We start from the raw sequence: 20,456 nt of genomic DNA, 5'->3' as shown, positions 1-20,456 counted from the left end.
ATTGACCATACTATTTGATACACTATGCATTACACTATAAATTGTTTAACAAGCAAGATCTTGTAATTTATATTAAAATAATGAAGGTTTTAAATGTGATCAGTAAACAGGAAATTGATAAACAGTTAATCTGCACCTTTCATAAGTATCGAGGATTTAAAGGTTTCAAACTGCAGACTATTTTGGGGGGAAATTGATAACAAAAACATAAATTGTACCTTGTTCCGATTTTATAAGTAAAAAAAAAGTAAATCCAACTGGATAGCGGAATTAATTACGTGAACAAATTAATACCTAAATAAGTACAATAATAAAAATTCAGAGCTTCGACAAATTCAAAACGCAAAGTACCTAATGGCAAAATTAAAAGCTCAAACACATCAAATACATGGATGATAACTGTCATATTTTTGACTATAGCACTGAATTATAATGAAAACATCGTCAGTACATAAAAGCTACACTTCAAGTCCATCGTTTATTATTTGTGGAGTTGAAACGGAATATGTATCAACAAAGTCTTGTTATCTTCCGATGAACTTTTTCTTAAAAGAGGAGAAGTTCTTTGACAAAACCTTAGTTCATCAACTTTTAGCTTAGACACTGATAACATTGTATAGAGTAGCAGCTGCAAGTTCTTGAATACCGAATGAGTTGGGAAATATATACCAAAAGCAGGTGCAAATTGGAATGTTGCTACTAAGGTGTCGATTCACTTGATTTATCATAATAAAGACAAAATTACATCTATGTATTCAAACCTAATTAAACCGACTCTTGTATACTTTCATCACGTGACTTGTATCAACGAACCTGAACCGTTACTCCACTTCTAGTTCTTATCTGAAGATAGTTACTACTCGGGGATGTCGCTTTATACAAATACTTATTTGTCAGATATTTCTTTTTGTATATAACCTAAAATAACAAGAAAAAGGTAAATAATAATTAACCTGATTTGTTGGTTTTATGCTTCAATTCTGGCTTTTAATTATTAGTTTTTTATTATGTTATGAATAGTTATAACGCATTGTCTGTATCTGTACCACCATCTTTTGAAGGCCAATCATATTAAAAAGTGAACGAATTTCACAGCATTCAACCTTTTATTGTATTCTCTTGTCATAACTTTAATTAAGAGGCCTTAACTTCGATTTATACATAAAATCCAAATTCGATTCGTGTTGTTTTGATTATAGTTGAAAATAATAATATTTCTTATAGGATGTCAGTTCGGCCCAAATACGAGTGAGAATGGAAACGAGAACGTGTCTAAGGGACAACAACCCGGTAAAAACAGAAGAAAACAGGACAAGACAACCAGTGGGAATTCATAAACGGTTTGGAAATATAAAAAGAAAATATGATATGATTGTCAATGACACAACTCTCTACAAGAGACAAGAATGACACAGAAATTTACAATTATAGGTTACCGTACGGCTTTAACATTGAGCAACAAAATAACAATACATGGAGGCTGGCTTTAGCTGGCCCCTAAAAATATATGTATTATCAACTTGAAAATCAATAAAACAGCCTCATTGAATCCGTTGTTACGATGTTAATCCAAATTTAACTTCTTAACTTGAGATGGGTTCCACATTTCCTTATCATGGTCAGCTTTTTGAAGAAAACAACTATCAACAATGAGGGTAAACACGGATGATCCGATTTAATCCGCAAAAAAATTATTCTTAAACAGATGAACGATAATTAACGCTTTTTGTCAATCTATGAAATGAACTCAAACAGACATGATTTCTATTTTATTCATATTTATATTATCATTGAATTATATGAGAAATGTCGACAGTTCTCGGAGGTCATCTTCATAGTTGAGTAAATGATGTCTTGTTAAAATGCACATTCTAGTACACATTATTCAATCCAAGCATTTTTAATTGTTTATTCTAGACTTTTTATAATTTGGATTCTGTAAATTCAGAAATTATTCCGTGCATTTATTATTGCGATTTTGTCAGTTTAGACTTAAATGCGATTTTAATTTTTACGAATTTACAGCACATGTATAAGTCAAATCGGTTAACATGAACTTGACAGATAATGTCCCTTTCATCGCTGTATACCGTACCAACCACAATAAGTTTAATGATATTATATTTACATGTGTGAAACTTAGTGAAATTGAGTGAAAATTATTCAATATAAAGACACATTTCTTTTCATTTTGAATAGAGAGCTTATATAAATATACTTGCATAAATTCTTCCACTATTCGCAATTGATGGAAATGAAACTTGCTGTATTATGGCTCCGTTCTTGTTGATTGAAACATCCTTATTGAAGAACACTTTTTTCTCCGTCCTAGTTCTTTTGTTTTCTGTGATGGAGTAGTCATAACTTATTATCAGTTTTGCTTTTTCCTTAGTGTGTTTTATCCGGCTGCCGTCAGAATTTTCTATCTTAACCTACAATTAATGTATGTATATATATGAAATATGCCAGTTTGATATGTTTTGTTATGGGGAGTCTGTGTCGTGTATTTGAATTACAGTGCAAAGCTTGATCGATTGAGAATAACAGACATAATCTTAGGATTAATATCAATAGGACTAACACAAAACAAAAGTCAACGCCTGATACGTGGAATGACAACACTGATAGTATCTGTGGTTCTTTTGACATTGTCTTATTTATATTGTTTACTCAATTCTAACAAATTGAAATGTTCCCTTGAAACATTCGTTGTTTGACATTGCATATCGTTAGGACTTAGACACTGTCGAGATGGTCTAAGCTGTAGTTAATTTAGTTTGATAGTTTTCTTTAACCTTTCTCGTCATGTGGTCTTGTTTGGATAAAATTGAAATGCCAGTATCAGAGGTAAAAATATATATCAAGTGATTGCATAACCTCACTTGGCCTTGTGATAGGCAAATGAGCTGAAAACTAAATATAGTGTGCATGTTAAGTTTAAGATCGCAAATATCTGATCAACTACCACATACTTTCCTCGGAACTGATTTTTTTTTAATTTTGTATATTTCCAACTATTTTTGGATAACAGTTAAGATATTAATATACGCTGTGTTCTGTTAAATTGTTCATTTTAAAATGTTACTGCCTTACCCATATTTTGACTTTTTTTTATTTATTCTGTATGTTTAGTTCACGCATCATTGTAAATATAACGAAATTTGATGAGACTGACATCATAGTGTTGGCGCTATGAAACCAGGTGTAATCCACCATTTCTACATTTGAAAATGCCTGTACCGAGTCAGGAATATGACAGTTCTTGTCCATTCGTTTTTTTATGTTATTTGTTATTTTATTTTGCCATGTGATTATGGACTTTCCGAATTGATTTTCCTTTGAGTTCAGTATTTTTGTGATTTTACTTTTTACAAGGGTAAACAATATTTTAATTCCTAAAACAAAGAAGTTACTTTTGTAATCTGGATAATTGCTGGTGTAAAATAGCAAACTTATCATCTTGAAATTGGATTTCAGGAACAATTCTGAGTGATATAAAGTTCTTACATCTGAATATAATGATATGATAATTTTTGTCATTGAAAAAACCTGTTCCTTGCAAAATTTGAAATATTAATTCTTGCTTGTCCGTGCAAGAGTAGACAACCATATGATTAACGTTGTTTCTGTTTCTATATCCAACTTACTATAATGGTATATGTTAATCCAGGTTTGAAAGTTGAAGGAATACCAGGAGAAAATCTTGCCTTCCATTGATCACTTTCGAAATGGAAATCCTCAGTATCGTTAGCCTCTTTTCCAGTTACTGTCTCGTTTACTTTGGCAAATATTCTGTAATATTCTCCAAACTGAGGATATAAATCCCATGTAGAAATCCTTATATCAACTTTCCCATGTATCTGTTTAAACAAATATTCAGTCATTTTAAAATTATTTCGGTAAACGATTTGCCAAAAACTAAATATGTTTATATCTGCAAATCATTATTTTTTGCCCCTTATCAATGTATTTTTATTTCATGTTTGCTTCGCTATTTCGCACAAAATGAATGAATATCAATTGAGAAATGTAAGCTTGCTATTTCGGCCCCCTCAAAATATCTTTTTAGAAATTGTTACATTGTTATTACGTTTAATATAGGAATAGTTTGTGAAATATTACATTGGTATTTCGTTCCAGATAGATTTCTTTAGTGAAATGTTAAGTTGGTATTTCTTTCCAGATAGATATATCTTGTAAAATGTCACCTTAACATTCGTTCCGGATATTTATATATATTGTGTAAATAGTTTTCAAATGTACCAGGATTATAATTTAGTACTCCAGACGCATGTTTCGTCTACACAAGACTCATCAGTGACGCTCGTATCAAAATATTTATAAAGTCACACAAGTTCAATGTTGAAGAGCATAAGAAAATCCCTAGTTTTTTCGAAAAATTCTGTTTTATAACAGGAAATTTATTAAAAGGACCACATTATTGATATGCATGTCAACACCGAAGTGTTGACTACTGTGCTGGTGATTCCCTCTGGGACGAAACGTTTACCACTTAATTTCTTGTTCCAGACATGTATCCTTTGTGAAATTTTACCTTTATTTATTATACTAGTATACAAAGCTTTGATATGATAGGTTTTGCATATGTGTAATGCGCGGAAGTACACAAGCCATAATTTCTCACCCTGACTGATAACCAATATAAGGGGCATCTCGTGCACAAAACCCATAGTAGTGTCTCTTGTGCAAGTGACTCCCGGTATTTCCGGTATCAGCTGTTTACTTTCATAGTTCATTTCATAGTTCAACAAATATGGAGTAATAATGATCATAAAACTCTTTCCTTTCAAATCTTCAATGTTTCAAAATGCCTCTATAAGAAATACTAACATAAATAAATATTGAGGTAGTAATGTTATTATTGGGCAATTATAGCGTATTTGTTGGATTCATTATTCAACTTTTATATAAAATTTTTGACTGATTTAGCTTTTTTATTTGATAATTTGTCATACTTACAAGAATTGTCGGGAGAATATGATATGGCGATAAATACATGGCCTTCTCAATATCGGCCCGGGTATCATCCCGAGATACCCATATCAGCCCGAGACGTAATCCCTATTTATCGTTCCAGATCGATATCTTTTGTACAATATAAGCTTCAGATATCGATCTAAATAAATGTTTTAATTGAAATTTTACCTCGGTATTTCGTTCCAGACAAAACTAGTATTTGTGAACAATCCGCAATACCCTTTTCTGATATGGTACATTGGTTCAATATATCCTTGGTATATCGTTCTAGATATATATCTTTTGTGAAATATAACCTTTATATTTTCCTACCAGATATATCTCTTTTGTGAAATATAACCTTGTTATTTTCCTCACAGATATATCTCTTTTGTGAAATATAACCTTTATATTTTCCTTACAGATATATCTCTTTTGTGAAATATAACCTTGTTATTTTCCTTACAGATATACATCTTTTGTGAAATATAACCTTGTTATTTTCCATCCAGATATACATCTTTTGTGAAATACAACCTTTATATTTTCCTTCCAGATATATATCTTTTGTGAAATATAGCCTTTATATTTTCCTTACAGATATATCTCTTTTGTGAAATATAACCTTGTTATTTTCCTTACAGATGTATCTCTTTTGTGAAATATAACCTTGTTATTTTCCTTACAGATATATCTCTTTTGTGAAATATAACCTTTATATTTTCCTTACAGATATATCTTTTTTGTGAAATATAACCTTGTTATTTTCCTTACAGATATACATCTTTTGTGAAATATAACCTTGTTATTTTCCATCCAGATATACATCTTTTGTGAAATACAACCTTTATATTTTCCTTCCAGATATATATCTTTTGTGAAATATAGCCTTTATATTTTCCTTCCAGATATATTTCTTTTGTGAAATATAACCTTGTTATTTTCATGCCAGATATATCTCTTTTGTGAAATACAACCTTGTTATTTTCCTGCCAGATATATCTCTTTTGTGAAATACAACCTTGTTATTTTCCTGCCAGATATATATTTTTACTTCTAAGCTTGGTATTTTCGTTCCAGATATACATCTTTTGAGAAGTATAAACTTAATATTTTCGTTCCAGATAGATATCTTTTTAAAAAAATATGACCTTGGTATTTCGTTTCAAAAGATTTCTTTTGTGAACTGTTGGCTTTGTGTTTAGTTCAAAATACAAATGTTTTGTGAAATGTGACAATAATATTTCTGCCAGATAAATACATTCTGTGAAATCTTATGTTGATATTTCTTTCTTGGTATATATTTTTTTAACTGTTACTTTGGTATATCGATCCAGATAGCTTTCTTTGGTGAAATAACATTAATATTTTGTTCCAAAAAGATATCGTTTGTGAAATGTTATCTTGATAATTCGTTTTAGATCGATGTCGTTTGTAAAATAATATATTGTCCTTTTGTTCCAAAAAGATATCTTTTGTAAAGTAATTCCTCGATAAATCGTTTTAGACGGATATCGGTTGTAAACTATAACTGTGATATTTCTTTCTTAATGTATATCTTTTTTGAAATATCGTACCAAATGAATTCGTTTTTTTTTTTTTTGCAATATTAGTTAGATATTTCGTTCCTGATATATATCATTTGTGAAATATTGCTTTGATATTTAGTTCCAAATAGAAATAATTTGTGGAATGTTAAAATGATACTTTGTTCATGAGATATATATTTTGTGAAATATTACTTTGTTATTTCGTTCCACATGGATATGTTTTTTATGAATGTTACCTTGATATTCCTCTCCAGATATATATCTTTCACCCAGCTGTTAGAGCTTTTGATTTGTATAACAGCAATGCCTTCAACAGGCTTTCCAAACGTGTATCTGTAAATTTACGATAAACAAGATTATGAGGATCGAACAATTTGGGTTCACAACTCCTGAAAACTTATTTGTGTGCTTTGATTATAGTGGAGAAAATACCACCCCATGATTTACAAATTTTAAAACAAATAAGTAAAATATTCAGTGTCTAACTATATGTTTAACTTTATTTTATAGTTGTTTTACTTATATATACTGAGGTAGTTATGGTTGAGTACTTCAGGTCTAACTATATGTTTAACTTTATTTTATAGTTGTTTACCTTATATATACTGAGGTAGTTATGGTGGAGTACTTCAGTTCATCTTTTCATTTTTTTCTGTTTATGTTCTACCTCATTTAAAAAACTATTAGTGAGTGTTTTAAATAATTGAACTATATATAAAGTTTATATATGATCAATCGTTCAATTCCTTTCTAATAATAGAATTAAAACTAAAACGTCAAATTTCAAATAATGTTTTTCGAATAACTTAGATGCGTTAAGACAGACAAGTACAAATAATTGTATAATTAAGTATGGCGTTCATTATTACTGAACTAGTATATATTTGTTAAGGGTCCAGCTGAAGGACGACTCTGAGTGCGAGAATTTCTCGCTACATTAAAAACCTGTTGGTGACCTTCTGCTGTTGTTTTTTTATGGTCGGGTCGTTGTCTCTTTGACACATTCCCCATTTCCATTCTCAATTTTATTATAGTGTACACTCATAATCTATGCTGTATTTTTAAGTAATTAGTATTAAGTATTTAGTGTTTCGTTACTTACATAGCTGTTATTCTTATTACAAAGTCATTGTCTTCTTTCAGAGGAGGATCAAGTAGTGAAACTTTTACTTCAAACTTTGGTAACTCTATAAGTTAAAAAAACATTCAGAATTAAAATAAATTGTTTCACCAATATATAAAGCCTTTCATCAATTGATCAATAATCTTCACTTATACTTTAAATGGAAGATTCGCGTTGTTTAGCACAAATTTGAAACTTTTGGTGCTCTGTGCTCTTCAGATTTGTACTTGTTTTGGCTTTCTATATTATTTGATCTAGCGTCACTGATGGGTCTTGTGTGAACGAAACGCGCGTCTGGCGTATTGAATTATAAGTCTGGTATCTTTTGATAGCTATTACTTGTGTGTGTCTCTGTCCTATATGTTTTCCCCTTTATATGTATCGTAGTCTTGTCATGTAATGTTGTCATTTTAATGTTATATCTAACATTACCATAAAAACGGGAGGATTTTCTAGGCTCAAAACCAGGCTCAACCCACTGGTTCTTTTTTTAAATATCCTGTACCAATTCAGGGAAAATCTCGTTTCTCTGTGTGTTGCATTTAAGCGTTTTGTTTCTGTTGTGTCGTTGTTCACCTCTAAAAGGTTCCCACATTCAAAAATATTAATGAACGTAAATCCAAAAAATACCACATTTACCCTGTCTCATTACAAAGTTTGTCCATGTCTTCATTTGTAACTTTTTAACGAAACTATCAGATTTATACATCAGTATAGTACTGTTGACTTGAATATGACAAAACAATAAACGGAAACATAATGTGACAGACTTCAACCAAAAACAACGACTACTGAAATCCTATAATTTATAATGTATTTTAAGAGCTTTAACAATATGACCTGTAAATAATATGTAGATGTGAAGGCTTAGCAATGTGTTGATATGTTAAATAGTATTTGATATTGCTACACATTTATGATTCTGTTATTTGTAAACCAATTATGTAACATAAGAAAAGATTAAATGATCATTCATGAATTACTTAATGGTACTTAACATAAGTCGACTAAGAAATCATGATATATTCGTGAAATAAAGATCAGGAAAGGCAAAAGAAAAACAGAAAAACAGAAATAACAGTGATCGCTGTTTTGTGGTACATTCAAGAAGGTTGTTGAATTTGATGTGATAAAATAAATTGGTTTGTCGTGTTTAATTTTTCTAAAAAATACCTGGAATAGTAAGTAATTTGGTTATTTCGGTCAGTCTTTTAATAATATCTCCCTATTTGTGTCTGTTTGTTTTGTTCACAACAAATTCTTGTCAATAGAATCGAATTTGCTGCGACTGTCATACAAGTGAGAAGTTAAGCTAGCTTTAAAACAAGGTTTAATCCACCTGTTTCTTCATAATAAAATACCTGTACCAAGTCAGGAATATGACAGTTGTATAGTGCATGTTACTCGCTATGCAGGAATGTTGCCTTTTCCAAATATTTATAATTTGTGAGAGGGGAGTGAGAGGGATGTTATTATTTTATTTTTGCAGTGTTTTCTTATTATCGTTTGTCTGTATTAGTTTGCCCTTGGAACTGTGCATAATTATGCTTGGTTTGTTAGACTATAATGAAAAATAAAAGCAACACACTTCAAAAATGTTTTACGTCCAAGATATCTTTTGAGTATCACCTTGCTATATTTAGAATAAGAATTCTGATAATTATATAAAATGATGACAAGAACATATACGTGTTATTTTACTAGCAGGTTTACCATTCGTATTGTATATCGAAAGCCCTCAACAAATGTTAATAAAAAATAGAATGATTAATTTGGCAAATCACTTTCTTACGAGGATATGAAGATGTAAAACATGTATTTAAAAATGCATTTTTCAATTTATTTTGAAATATATCAAATAACTCCGTTTGATAATGTTAATAATCTCAGATTGTATGGACTTCCCTTTTTTGAATTGACCTTGAGGTTTGGTATTTTACTATTTTTTAGCTAGTACTTTGAACAAATAACCTTACCATACTCCTCAACAGCAAACGTTTTTGTTTCTTTTGATCCCTGTAGAAATAACTTGTTTTAAATACATAAAATATCTGTATGGAAGTTTAAAGTACCACTTAAACCAATGTGTGTTTAAAATATTAGTTCATCATATCTTATACCTCGACATGTTACAGTCATGAATTAACTTAGAAGCTTAAACCAATTTCTATCAATGTTACATATGAAAACTAATTCTATTCATAATCAGGCTCTGAATTGTGGTGATTTAGCTGATTTTTGAAAGATTTTACCACGCTCTAAAACCAAAAATTTGTGTGTCCGTTACCATGGCAACTACTCATATTTTCCCACTCAAAATTATTTTTTGAGCAGGATTCATTTATTGCTTCTACTGGGCCAATTATAGATAAATCCAAACAAAAACATGTGTCACATGTAGTTGTAACTCTGCCTGGTTCTTATAAAGAGCTGAACTTAAGTTCATTCGAGCTTTTTGTGTAAACCGAAGAATTTTTCATAAACGTGCGATATTTTTAAATGTCTGTGTAACTGACTTATCTTTCTTGTGATCGTTTAAATATCTAAGTGATCTGGCGTTTTTAAACGCATGAACAGTGTTCAAGACTTTATAAAAAGATGCATGATAATGTCTCCTGGAATTAGCTAGGAACTTACAGACTGTGATACTTGTATCCGCCAATCACCAAGTTTCGTTACAGATGATAGTTGCAAAAATCCGCCAAAAACTCCGTAATCGTCAGTCACTTTCAAATATTGTTTTACACGATTACCCAAAGTATCCTGGAAAGAATATACAAAAATACATCTGATAAGATTTAATGATCTATGTACTATTTAAGTTGTACGTAGAACAGATTCATACAGAAAACATTAGTAGTAATCATATTCGTAGATCTATGATGGATATTGTATTGTTGAATTAACCAGGAGTATACTTTGACAGACATATATTTAATAAATCTACAAAGTTTCTAAAGCTCAACAATATTTTGGCTTGAACATACTTGTTAGAATTTGATAACATTAATATTCTTATTTCAATTTTGTGTTAAGTATTTACATTGAAATAATTACAAGACAAGATATAATGGTATTCATCACCAATGTCAGCTGAGCCACAAAGGTGTCACAATCTTCCAGATTTTGGGATGTTGCGCCATTTTCCAGTCTCAATGGGAAAACGGTTATTCCCACATCTAAATTTACATAAGGTTATTACTAAATTAAATGGTAGTGCTGATAAATAGTTTTCAGATTTTAAAACATTTTTGTTCAATCTATAACATTGCCCCTTGGGCGAATTGTTAATTTCTGTTGACCATTCTTGAATGAACTGATCTCTTAATCTTTGCTTAACACTCATTACAACCCAACGTTTCTCAAATAAAGTGTGACTTTGCCATATATATGACATTTCACAGCCAACAAACATTTTAGTTATATATAATATCCATTTACTATCATAACCATAGTTATTGGGATTTACATAAAATCATACGTGACTTGACGGTACCAGAAATCGGGTATCTTTCCAATTCCCCATAGACCATAAAATTGGGGGTTGAATTTTTAACCTCAATATATATTTGCAAAATTGGAAAATGAACCCTCTAAAATATCTAAATTTTGATATTCCCATATCTCACGACCATAAGTTAGTATAGGAACAATAGCCTTATCAAACATATCGAGTTGGTACTCGATCGACAAGTTATTTAATCTGGACTTTTCCATTACAGCATACATTGCTTTCATCGCCTGGTCACGTAGATATTTTCTGGTGGAAAGAAATGTGCCACTTCAAGAAAATATAATACCAAGATATTTACTGACTTTCTCAATTTCATTTCAATCTATATCATATAGTTTCTAGGTATTCTATCTTTGAAAATGTCATAATTTTCGTTTTTATTTGTATTAAATATCAATTTCAATTGTTAACGATATTCTGTCCAACATACATTGTAAAACATGGCTAGATTCAGCAAGTAGTATTGTATCAACAGCATACAATAACAGAAAAAAAATACAAAAATTTCAATTTCAATATCGTTGTCACAAAAATGTTTTCCCCTTGTTTAACTCCTGTTTCACAAGCAAAAATATCAGAAACTTCTGAATAATCAACAATTCTAGATTTGACTTTATCGTACATATTTTTAATAGTTCTTAGAAATTAACCGTTCACATGTCAGTTTGAAAAATAATGCGTTTCGATGATTGAAATCAAAAGTTTTTTCGAAGTCGACACATACGCAAAATAATTTCTTCTTGTACACACAACAGTATAAAATGCTCCCGTATATTATAAACACATGCTGTAGATAAAAGAATGTCAATATATAATCATAGTTATTATAAAAGTTTTAGTTCATAAAACAGATCTGCGAACAAGGGCAAATGCAATTTGTTGGAAATTAGCGGGGAAAAAAGTTCTAATCTGTTTCAAAGAAATCAAGAAATTTGATATACATGATGATTTTTATTGAAACCGTAATTGAACTTTTTGAACTGTTTGTACCCGGAAAGCTATGTGCTGATATGATCCTGGTTTGATATACATGATGATTTTTATTGAAACCGTAATTGAACATTTTGAACTGTTTGTACCCGAAAAGCTATGTGTTGATATGATCCTGGTATACATGCTGTATCCTTCATCAGAATGATATATCAGATAAGGCTATACCTTGCTTTATTCACGTAATAGTTAAGTATTTAAGGTAATATATACTTACAAAGATAACAACGTCTAATGGATGTTCGACTACTTTAAGTGAAGGTTTAAGTCCGAATACTCTAAACTGGACTAAAATAACAAAATTGATAAAAAAATAATAACATGTGGAAATTGTGTTGCATGAATGGCAACTGATAACTTAACACTCAACAACGACAATCGACAACACATGTTGACAAACCATATAGCCAGCTTAGTGAATATATGTACTAATAAAACACTGTCAATACCGATTCCGAGGGTGTCATCAACACTGGTCAGAACTTCGGTGTTGACATGGAATATCAATAATATGGTCATTTTAATAATTTCCTATTTACAAAAGTATGATTTTTTCGAAATACTAAGATTTTCTTATTCTAGGCAGAGATAACTTAGACGTAACGGAATCTTGGGTCCTCAATGCTCTTCAACTTTGTACTATTTGGATTTATACCTATTCTGATCTACGCGTCATTGATGACTCTTATGTACACGAAATGCGCATCTGACGTATTAAAGTATAAGCCTGGTACCTGTGATAACTATTTATGGTTAATGTTTTTTTGGTAATTTCATGTAATTTATCAAGACCTTTGCTTGAATGTGCTTTGTGTTTTTATGTTACTTAGAACATTTATTGCACAGTGTTAATATTTGTTTTTTATCTGTGTCTAGTATCATACTATAACAACCGAGTTTTTTATGTCTTTTACTGCATCAAGATATTTGTTAGATAATTGCAGAACAATAATTAGTATGTTTAAATAATTCCAAATTCATGATAGTGCCATACCTTTGTCACCCGGCTTGTAAACTGGTCGGTCTGTTTGTATAAATAGTGAAGAATTCTTCCCATCTATTCGAATATTATGAAAAGTTTTATGAAAAACAAGACTTCCAGTACAAATGATATCAAGTTGAAATCCGCTTGCTGGCACTGTGTTATTTGGAATCTAAAAATATTAAATTGTATAAGAGAAACAATAGGAAGAATTGTATAACTAAAAGAATGCTGAATTGCCTATTTAAAAAAAAACATTTACAATTTTTCAAAGAGTTAGCAACACTTTTTAAAGGAAATAAAATCAAATCTGTATGAGATAATGAAAAAGTAATAACGCAAATGTGTATCTACCATATTTGTTGCCTAATGTTTTATCAATAACGCTGTTCATCACCAGTACATTACCGACACTGTGTGGGAACATAATGTGCTTCGTAAGGAACAAAGGTTACTGAATAATAAAAGCTTATAACTTTTTACAGAAAAACCTTATCATCAAGGAAACATAATTTATTTAACATTTTTAGCTTAACTCCATGCATAATATGAACAGTTTGATAACGGGAATAGAAACATAACCTTAAGTAAAGAAACAAATCAGGACCTCGGATAATGGGGATACCATTACCTTTTGAAATATGGGAAAATCAGTATCTTATGTAAAGGGTAAAAACCATTAATTTGAAGGGGAAAACCATTACCTTGAGGGGAAAAAATGTGACCTATCGTAAAGGGGAAACCATCATCTGGAAGGGGGAAACCGTAACCTAAAGTATAGGAGAAACATTACCTTAAGTTTGATAAATTCTGGTTTTCCTAGACATAGAATAATGTAAACAATACACTTGATAACACATTATTATGTTATAGTATAAATAAAGTAATCATATAAACATTGATTGTGTAAGAAGAGATATCTATGTGATCTTATTATTTAGTTTTTGTTGAAACTCGAACGAGATATAAACAAATATATATTTTCCATGTTTCTCTTTACTTCAAATTCTTGGTTATAAAATATTGGAATTCCTAGTAAATCCTTAATACCTTATTACATATTAAGCACTTAACATTATTATAGCTATAAATGAAAATTAAAGTTGTTTGTGAGGTTGTATTGGCGGACGTAAGCAAGATTGTTCATAGAATTACGTCGCATGTCTTACAGCAACACGAGGAAGCCACCAAGGAAAAATATATTAATCGAATAATAACATATTAAATCACGACCCAATACTTATACGAAGAAAGAATAAACAAAATTCTACGGAATACTACTAAGGAACCCAATATTAGTCAACGCCAACCCTTGCATAAAAATGAAGATAAGCCTGAGTTAGAACAAGTGCAAATAATTGAAGTTGGTCTCAACGTTTAAATATGCGCTAACCTTCACCCTTACTTGAAGCAATAGTGTAACATCACAACATAGAAATACACATTATTGAATATCTTTTGCAATTTCTGAACTCAATCAAAATACATATTGACAAAAATAGGTGAACACTAAACGAATAAATTGGATCTATGACACAATGGTATAATGTAACGTAAGCAATAGCATAATTGTGTTTTTTTTCTTGAATTGTATTCATTTTTATAATTACAATAATTACAATTGACTATTAAATTTTACACAACACCAATAGATGTCATGCATTTTAGTGTTATCGAGTTTATGTAATATCTTTTAGTACTATCTAATTAGGGTCTTATCTTTTAATGCTTTCGAGTATGGATCATATATTTTAGTACTATCGAGTTTGGGTCATATATATTAGTGATATCGAGTTTGGGTCGTATCTTGTACTGCTATTGATTTTGAACCATGTTTTTTACTGTAATCAAGCTTTGGTCATATCCTTTAGTGCTATCAAATTTGTGGCACATCTTTTTATACGTTCGAGATACATCTTTTACTGCTATCGAGTTTGATTTAATCATTTACCTGGTTTTCCGCGAAAACTTCTGGAAACTCCTGCAATGGTTTTGAAACTGCTTGTTTTAAAGAGTGTTACGATGTTTAACTTTTCTGGTAACCTCATAAAAACTGTTATAGCTATATCGATATCTATTCCTATCCTTATAGTCTTTGGAACTGTAACCATATAAGTACAGCTACAAAAGAGAAAAAAAGATAATGAAGTTTTTGTATAAAAAAACACTACTTTTATGTCTGGGTTTTTTCACACGCCGTTGTCAATTGAAAAGAATTTGATGCGACCTTTCATTAAACCCAGGATTTATCCAACATTCTCTACATAGAAAAATGCATGTACCAAGTTAAGGATATGACAGTCATTATCCAATCGTTTGATTTGTTTGAGCGATTGATTTTGTTATTTGATAAGGGTCTTTCCGTTTGAATTTTCCTAGGACCTCGGTATTTTTTAATTTTACATTTTAGTTTTTTTTGAAGAGTTGAATTAATACTTGATAAAATGAGAAAGACTTACTTTTGTGATTTGCTGTACATAGGCACGAAAAGAAGAAACAAAAGTGTCAGTTGCATAGTTGTCGTTTACCTCGTTAATGCTAGGTCAATCTGCAATGAAAAGACTTGTTTCAACATAAATATCTCCATTTGCTCCTCTCCTCGTACGATCATAAAAGAGGGACGAAAGATATCAAAGGGACAGTCAAACTCATAAATCTAAAACAAACTGACAACGCCATGGCTAAAAATGAAAAAGACAAACAGAAAAACAGAAAAACAATAGTACACATGACACAACATAGAAAACCAAAGAATAAACAACACGAACCCCACCAAAAACTAGGGGTGATCTCAGGTGCTCCGGAAAGGGTAAGCAGATCCTGCTCCACATGTGGCACCCGTCGTGTGGCTTATGTGATTACAAATCCGGTAAATAGTCTAATTTGGCAGGTCAACTTCATAACCTAGTCTTGTGAAGGAAAATGGAATTAATGAACTTGTTAAAATTTGTGAAAATAACGATGAATTTTGTTTTTAATAAATCAAATAACTCCTCCATTTGATTTTTGTTTTGAGTCTCTCTTTGTCTTCTTTATAATGTTGCTTGTAATTGACAACTACTCCTTTGGCGTACATTTAAAATTGCATGTTTTGCTCTCTCTCTCTCTTCACATTTTTGTGCCAAAACAATTGCTATAGATTTTGCAATTTGAGAAGTGACTTTTCGTTTTGGGATTTTTGTCCGGAGTTTTTACAATACTGCACTTGTCAATAAATAAATTAAAATGACATTTTAATCCCGTTACGAGGCTTCAAAATGGGCCTGTTTCGCCTGAGTGGGGAACTTAAAAGAATAATCTGATATCAGGGAAATAACTTACTGCTGTTTGTCACATTTAACATTAGACATGGCGTTGTCAGTTCATTTTAAATCTATGAGTTTGGATGAACCTTTTGTATATAAAATCATCATAGAATCCAGGAATGATTTGCATTTACGCTAGACGCGCGTTTCGTCTACAAAAGACTCATCACTGACGCTCGAATCCAAAAATATCTCTTTTGACCCTCATTTTGAAGAATCATGAACATGTCATAACTGCGGTCTTAGTCAGACTTAATGCGCTACTGGTGTACTGAATCATAAGCCTGATATTTTCTAACGTAGAAAGTGTCACCTGTCAATATGTTTTATCATGAATCAAAATTATCGACTTTACAGTACAGGAGAATTACCGAGAATGAGTATAAAAATTAATTTATGTGTTTCAAATAATGATTGTATGACTGAAATTTACTTGTTAATATGATAAAATGATAAAATGAATACATATCAGCATCAAACTTCAGTAAGCATTTCTTAAAAAATATAAATATCAGCAAGATTAATTCATCAAATGAGTAGACCACTTTTAAATATTTTAGTGTAATTTTTTAACCAATGTCTAAACACAATAAATGAAAAATATGATTGACATTATTAACATTTAATGAAATATATACGATCAAATGTGGTACTGTGAATTCATTTATCTTCATGGGTACCAATTTTCGTGTATTAAAGAAAACTTGCTTGTCCGTGCATATTTAATTTCATTGTTTTGCCGTTCTATCCTATAAAAAAAAATGTCCTTCGTTGAACAGTGAATTTCTTAGTTTACCTGTACCCACAAAATCCACGTAAATTGGTTTCCAACATATATCATTATCCTTTACTGTTTACTTCATTTTTGCACAAATAATTATGAATCCACAATAATAAACCTTTACTAATATCAAGATAAAAATACCAACTCAATAATTTCTCTGAGTAAATACCCATTATCCTACATCATTATTACAAAACGGTAAGTAAGATTGGCAATGATAACAAAATCCACTAATGTTCAAATGAAATTTCAGCATGTAAAGGCAACCCTGCGGTCTATAGCAATGAAAATCCATATCGTAAAGTCGGGTTTAGTCATTACATATTACCTAGTTTAGGGAATAGATGCATTAAGTTTAAGACCATGTTATTCGGCGCATTATTATTTATATTTGTTTAATATTATTCAATGAGAGGTATCATCCCTCGTTAACCGTTAATGGTCGTCTGTGTTTTGCAATGTGAAAATAGAGTTGTATTTATCTAATACGTTTTGTATAAATGAAAATAAGAGTTAACTTACGAACGTCCTATATGTTTTGTGTGTGCACTTGTTCAAGTCAGACATTACTATGAGCTTTTGATAGAACAGACGGATTCTGCGTGGATGGATACAAACCTCAAACAATGTGTAACTGCAGATGGTAAATCTCATACTTAAGAGGATAATATTTTATTTTACGATGTATTCGATCGTTTTGTATCCGTGTCAATGAATGAATAATAAAAACGCAAATACATCAGGAAGTTGTTTTAATTATTTTACATTCATATTCTTAATCCCATCCGGTAGGGAATCCATTTTTATTTGAACGAGATGGACAGTAACATCAGTGACAAGGCAAAGCTTCGAAGATTATAAATATTTAATATCAACTTCACAAATAATACATGATGGTCTAAAAGCAGGAGCAGAAGTATAAACACTGATGTCGTTTATTATCTTTTATCTCTTAATGAGTTATAGAAGGTTTTTTGTCTTTGTTAATTATCAACCTTTACTGTTTAATCTATTGTACGTAATATTCTGTTGGTTGTGCTATGTACATTCATTGCATTAAACTGATGTACCTCTTTTGACATTTTCACCTATTATGTCTGTTTGTTTTGTTTTATATATAAAGGACTTTAATGCGACCGTCATACCAGTATATAAATCGGTTAAATACACCATTTTCTGCAAAAGAAAATGTCTGTACCAAGTCAAGAATAAGATAGTTGTTTTCCATCCGACGTTTAGTGTGTTTGCGAATTTAATTTTACCATTTGATAAGGGAGTGTTCAATTTGAATTTGTATCTCTGTTATTTTACTGTTTGCTTTTAACAATTCCAAATATCTTTTTATGAATAGATCTATGAAATCCAATCTATTCAACTGTTTCCGATAAGAAATCTATTATTCACGTTTATAAGAAAAGCAGTGCCATGAGTGAAAAATTCCAGTAAAATGTCGTACCATCATGGTATGAAATTATGTCTTTCGTGCATTTTAAGCTGTTTATTGTCTTGATTCTCTTGATTATAGTGAAAAGTGTCTGAAGTATCTTTGCTTTGTGTGTCCCCTTTGTATCTACTTTTTTATCCTTTCAAAATGTGGTGAAAAAAATGATTTGGGATAATGGTACTCATGAAAAGATTAGCAGATTCTGTTCTTCATGTGAAATCAGTCGTGATGCTTATGGTAAGTACACATCGAGGAACAAATAATGGGATAATAACTACGACAATTTGATCAAATATTTTTGGTGTTCATGTTATACAATCGTACAGTTTTTAATCTTATATTTTAAAGTTTAGAATTAATTTACCGGATATGAACATCGATGATGTATTGTTGCGTCCTGTTTCAATAAGCTTCATCTTAATTAGAGGACAGCCAATAAACATGTATACTTGTAAATGCAGAGATATTACACCAAAAACAAATTGAAAATACCTTGGAATCAATAACAGGTTTATGACATTACCATGGAAAGCGCGTTAAATAAAGCGAAGAAATTGAAGGGTAATTCAAATAATATTTGATATAAGTATCGTCTTGCATTCTTGCTCTATAGTGTCATATATAATTGATTTACAATGCTCCATAAAAATGATAATACCAACTACACAAATGCCAAATTGATACTGATTGGAAATTGTTCTTATTTGAACGAAAAAAGGACCTCATTCTCTACATATTAAAAAACGATTTGTAATTGCCTATGAGACAACTCTACTCCAGCACCAACTAACATAGATATCAACCACAATAGGTCACTGTATTGCCTTCAACTATAACAAAGCCCCCGAAATGAAAAATGAAAAACAATTCAAACAAAATAACTTACGACCTGCTTTATGAACATAATAATGAACGAAAAGTCAAAAATATGTAAATACACCCATCATAGATACCAGGTTTATTTGCTACAGACGCGCCTTTCTCTACAGACTCATCAGTGACTCTATAATAAAAACATATGTTAAAAAGGCAATATAAAGTACGCAGTTGAAGAGCATTGAGGACCATCGATTCCTAAAAGTTCACAAAATATAGCAACAAACGACAAACGCAGAATTACAGGCTCCTGACTAGGGACATGCACATACAGAATGTGGCCGGGTTAACCAACCTTGGGCAGCAGTGTAACGGCACACAGAACAACAAACTATTCAAACCATTAACGGCAAACAAATACCTGTTACTGTCAAAAGGTACTAGCATATAATACGATTTATGAGTAACAAAAACGGATTATAATAATAAAAATAATAATCTTTGTCAATGACAGTTGAAGTTAAATGTTAACGGAGTCTTTAGGTGTTTTACCTATGTGGCAGATGTTTATGATCACAAGTTCAATACAAACGTTAGATATCTATTGTTAATGCATATGACACGTGCTTCTATGACACTATTTAGAGACTATAAGTCATTGCTTAAAGTTTGCGGTTTGTAATCGATGATTTGAATAGAAGAAGTAGTTATCAAAGGTACCAGGATCATAGTACAGTTCGCAAGACGCGTATTTAGACCCATCAGTGACGCTCATATAAAATATCCATAAAGCCAAACAAGTACAAAGTTGAAGAGCCTTCCGACGAGTTAACGCGAAAAAAGGATATTTCTTCGATCGAAGGTCCTATCCCCCAGCTTTAATACGCCACTTCAAACCAAAACATGTGTTCTGAATGAAGAGCATGAGCATCTTTCGGACGTAGTCCCGATCAAATTTGGAGGTCATACAA

At 30.9% G+C, this 20,456-nt stretch overlaps 1 protein-coding gene across 1 annotated transcript in view; it reads right to left on the bottom strand.

Moving 5' to 3' along the window:
- The window catches only part of LOC134708645 (CD109 antigen-like), a 50,797-nt gene extending 39,418 nt beyond the window's left edge, over positions 1 to 11,379 (bottom strand). The window contains exons 1-8 of the mRNA XM_063569292.1: positions 11,280 to 11,379; positions 10,708 to 10,829; positions 10,288 to 10,413; positions 9,627 to 9,666; positions 7,630 to 7,714; positions 6,764 to 6,860; positions 3,648 to 3,860; positions 814 to 918 (exon numbers count right to left, since the gene is read on the bottom strand). Of these exons, the coding sequence (XP_063425362.1) occupies positions 814 to 918; positions 3,648 to 3,860; positions 6,764 to 6,860; positions 7,630 to 7,714; positions 9,627 to 9,666; positions 10,288 to 10,413; positions 10,708 to 10,829; positions 11,280 to 11,379 (888 nt within the window). The remainder of the gene's footprint in view (positions 1 to 813; positions 919 to 3,647; positions 3,861 to 6,763; positions 6,861 to 7,629; positions 7,715 to 9,626; positions 9,667 to 10,287; positions 10,414 to 10,707; positions 10,830 to 11,279) is intronic.
- Between the last annotated feature and the right edge of the window lie 9,077 nt (positions 11,380 to 20,456).

This window comes from Mytilus trossulus, chromosome 2, assembly GCF_036588685.1.
Source record: "Mytilus trossulus isolate FHL-02 chromosome 2, PNRI_Mtr1.1.1.hap1, whole genome shotgun sequence".
Lineage (NCBI taxonomy): Eukaryota > Metazoa > Mollusca > Bivalvia > Mytilida > Mytilidae > Mytilus > Mytilus trossulus.
Note: the sequence above shows the minus strand (reverse complement) of the source record. Positions and strands in the feature narration are given on the sequence as shown.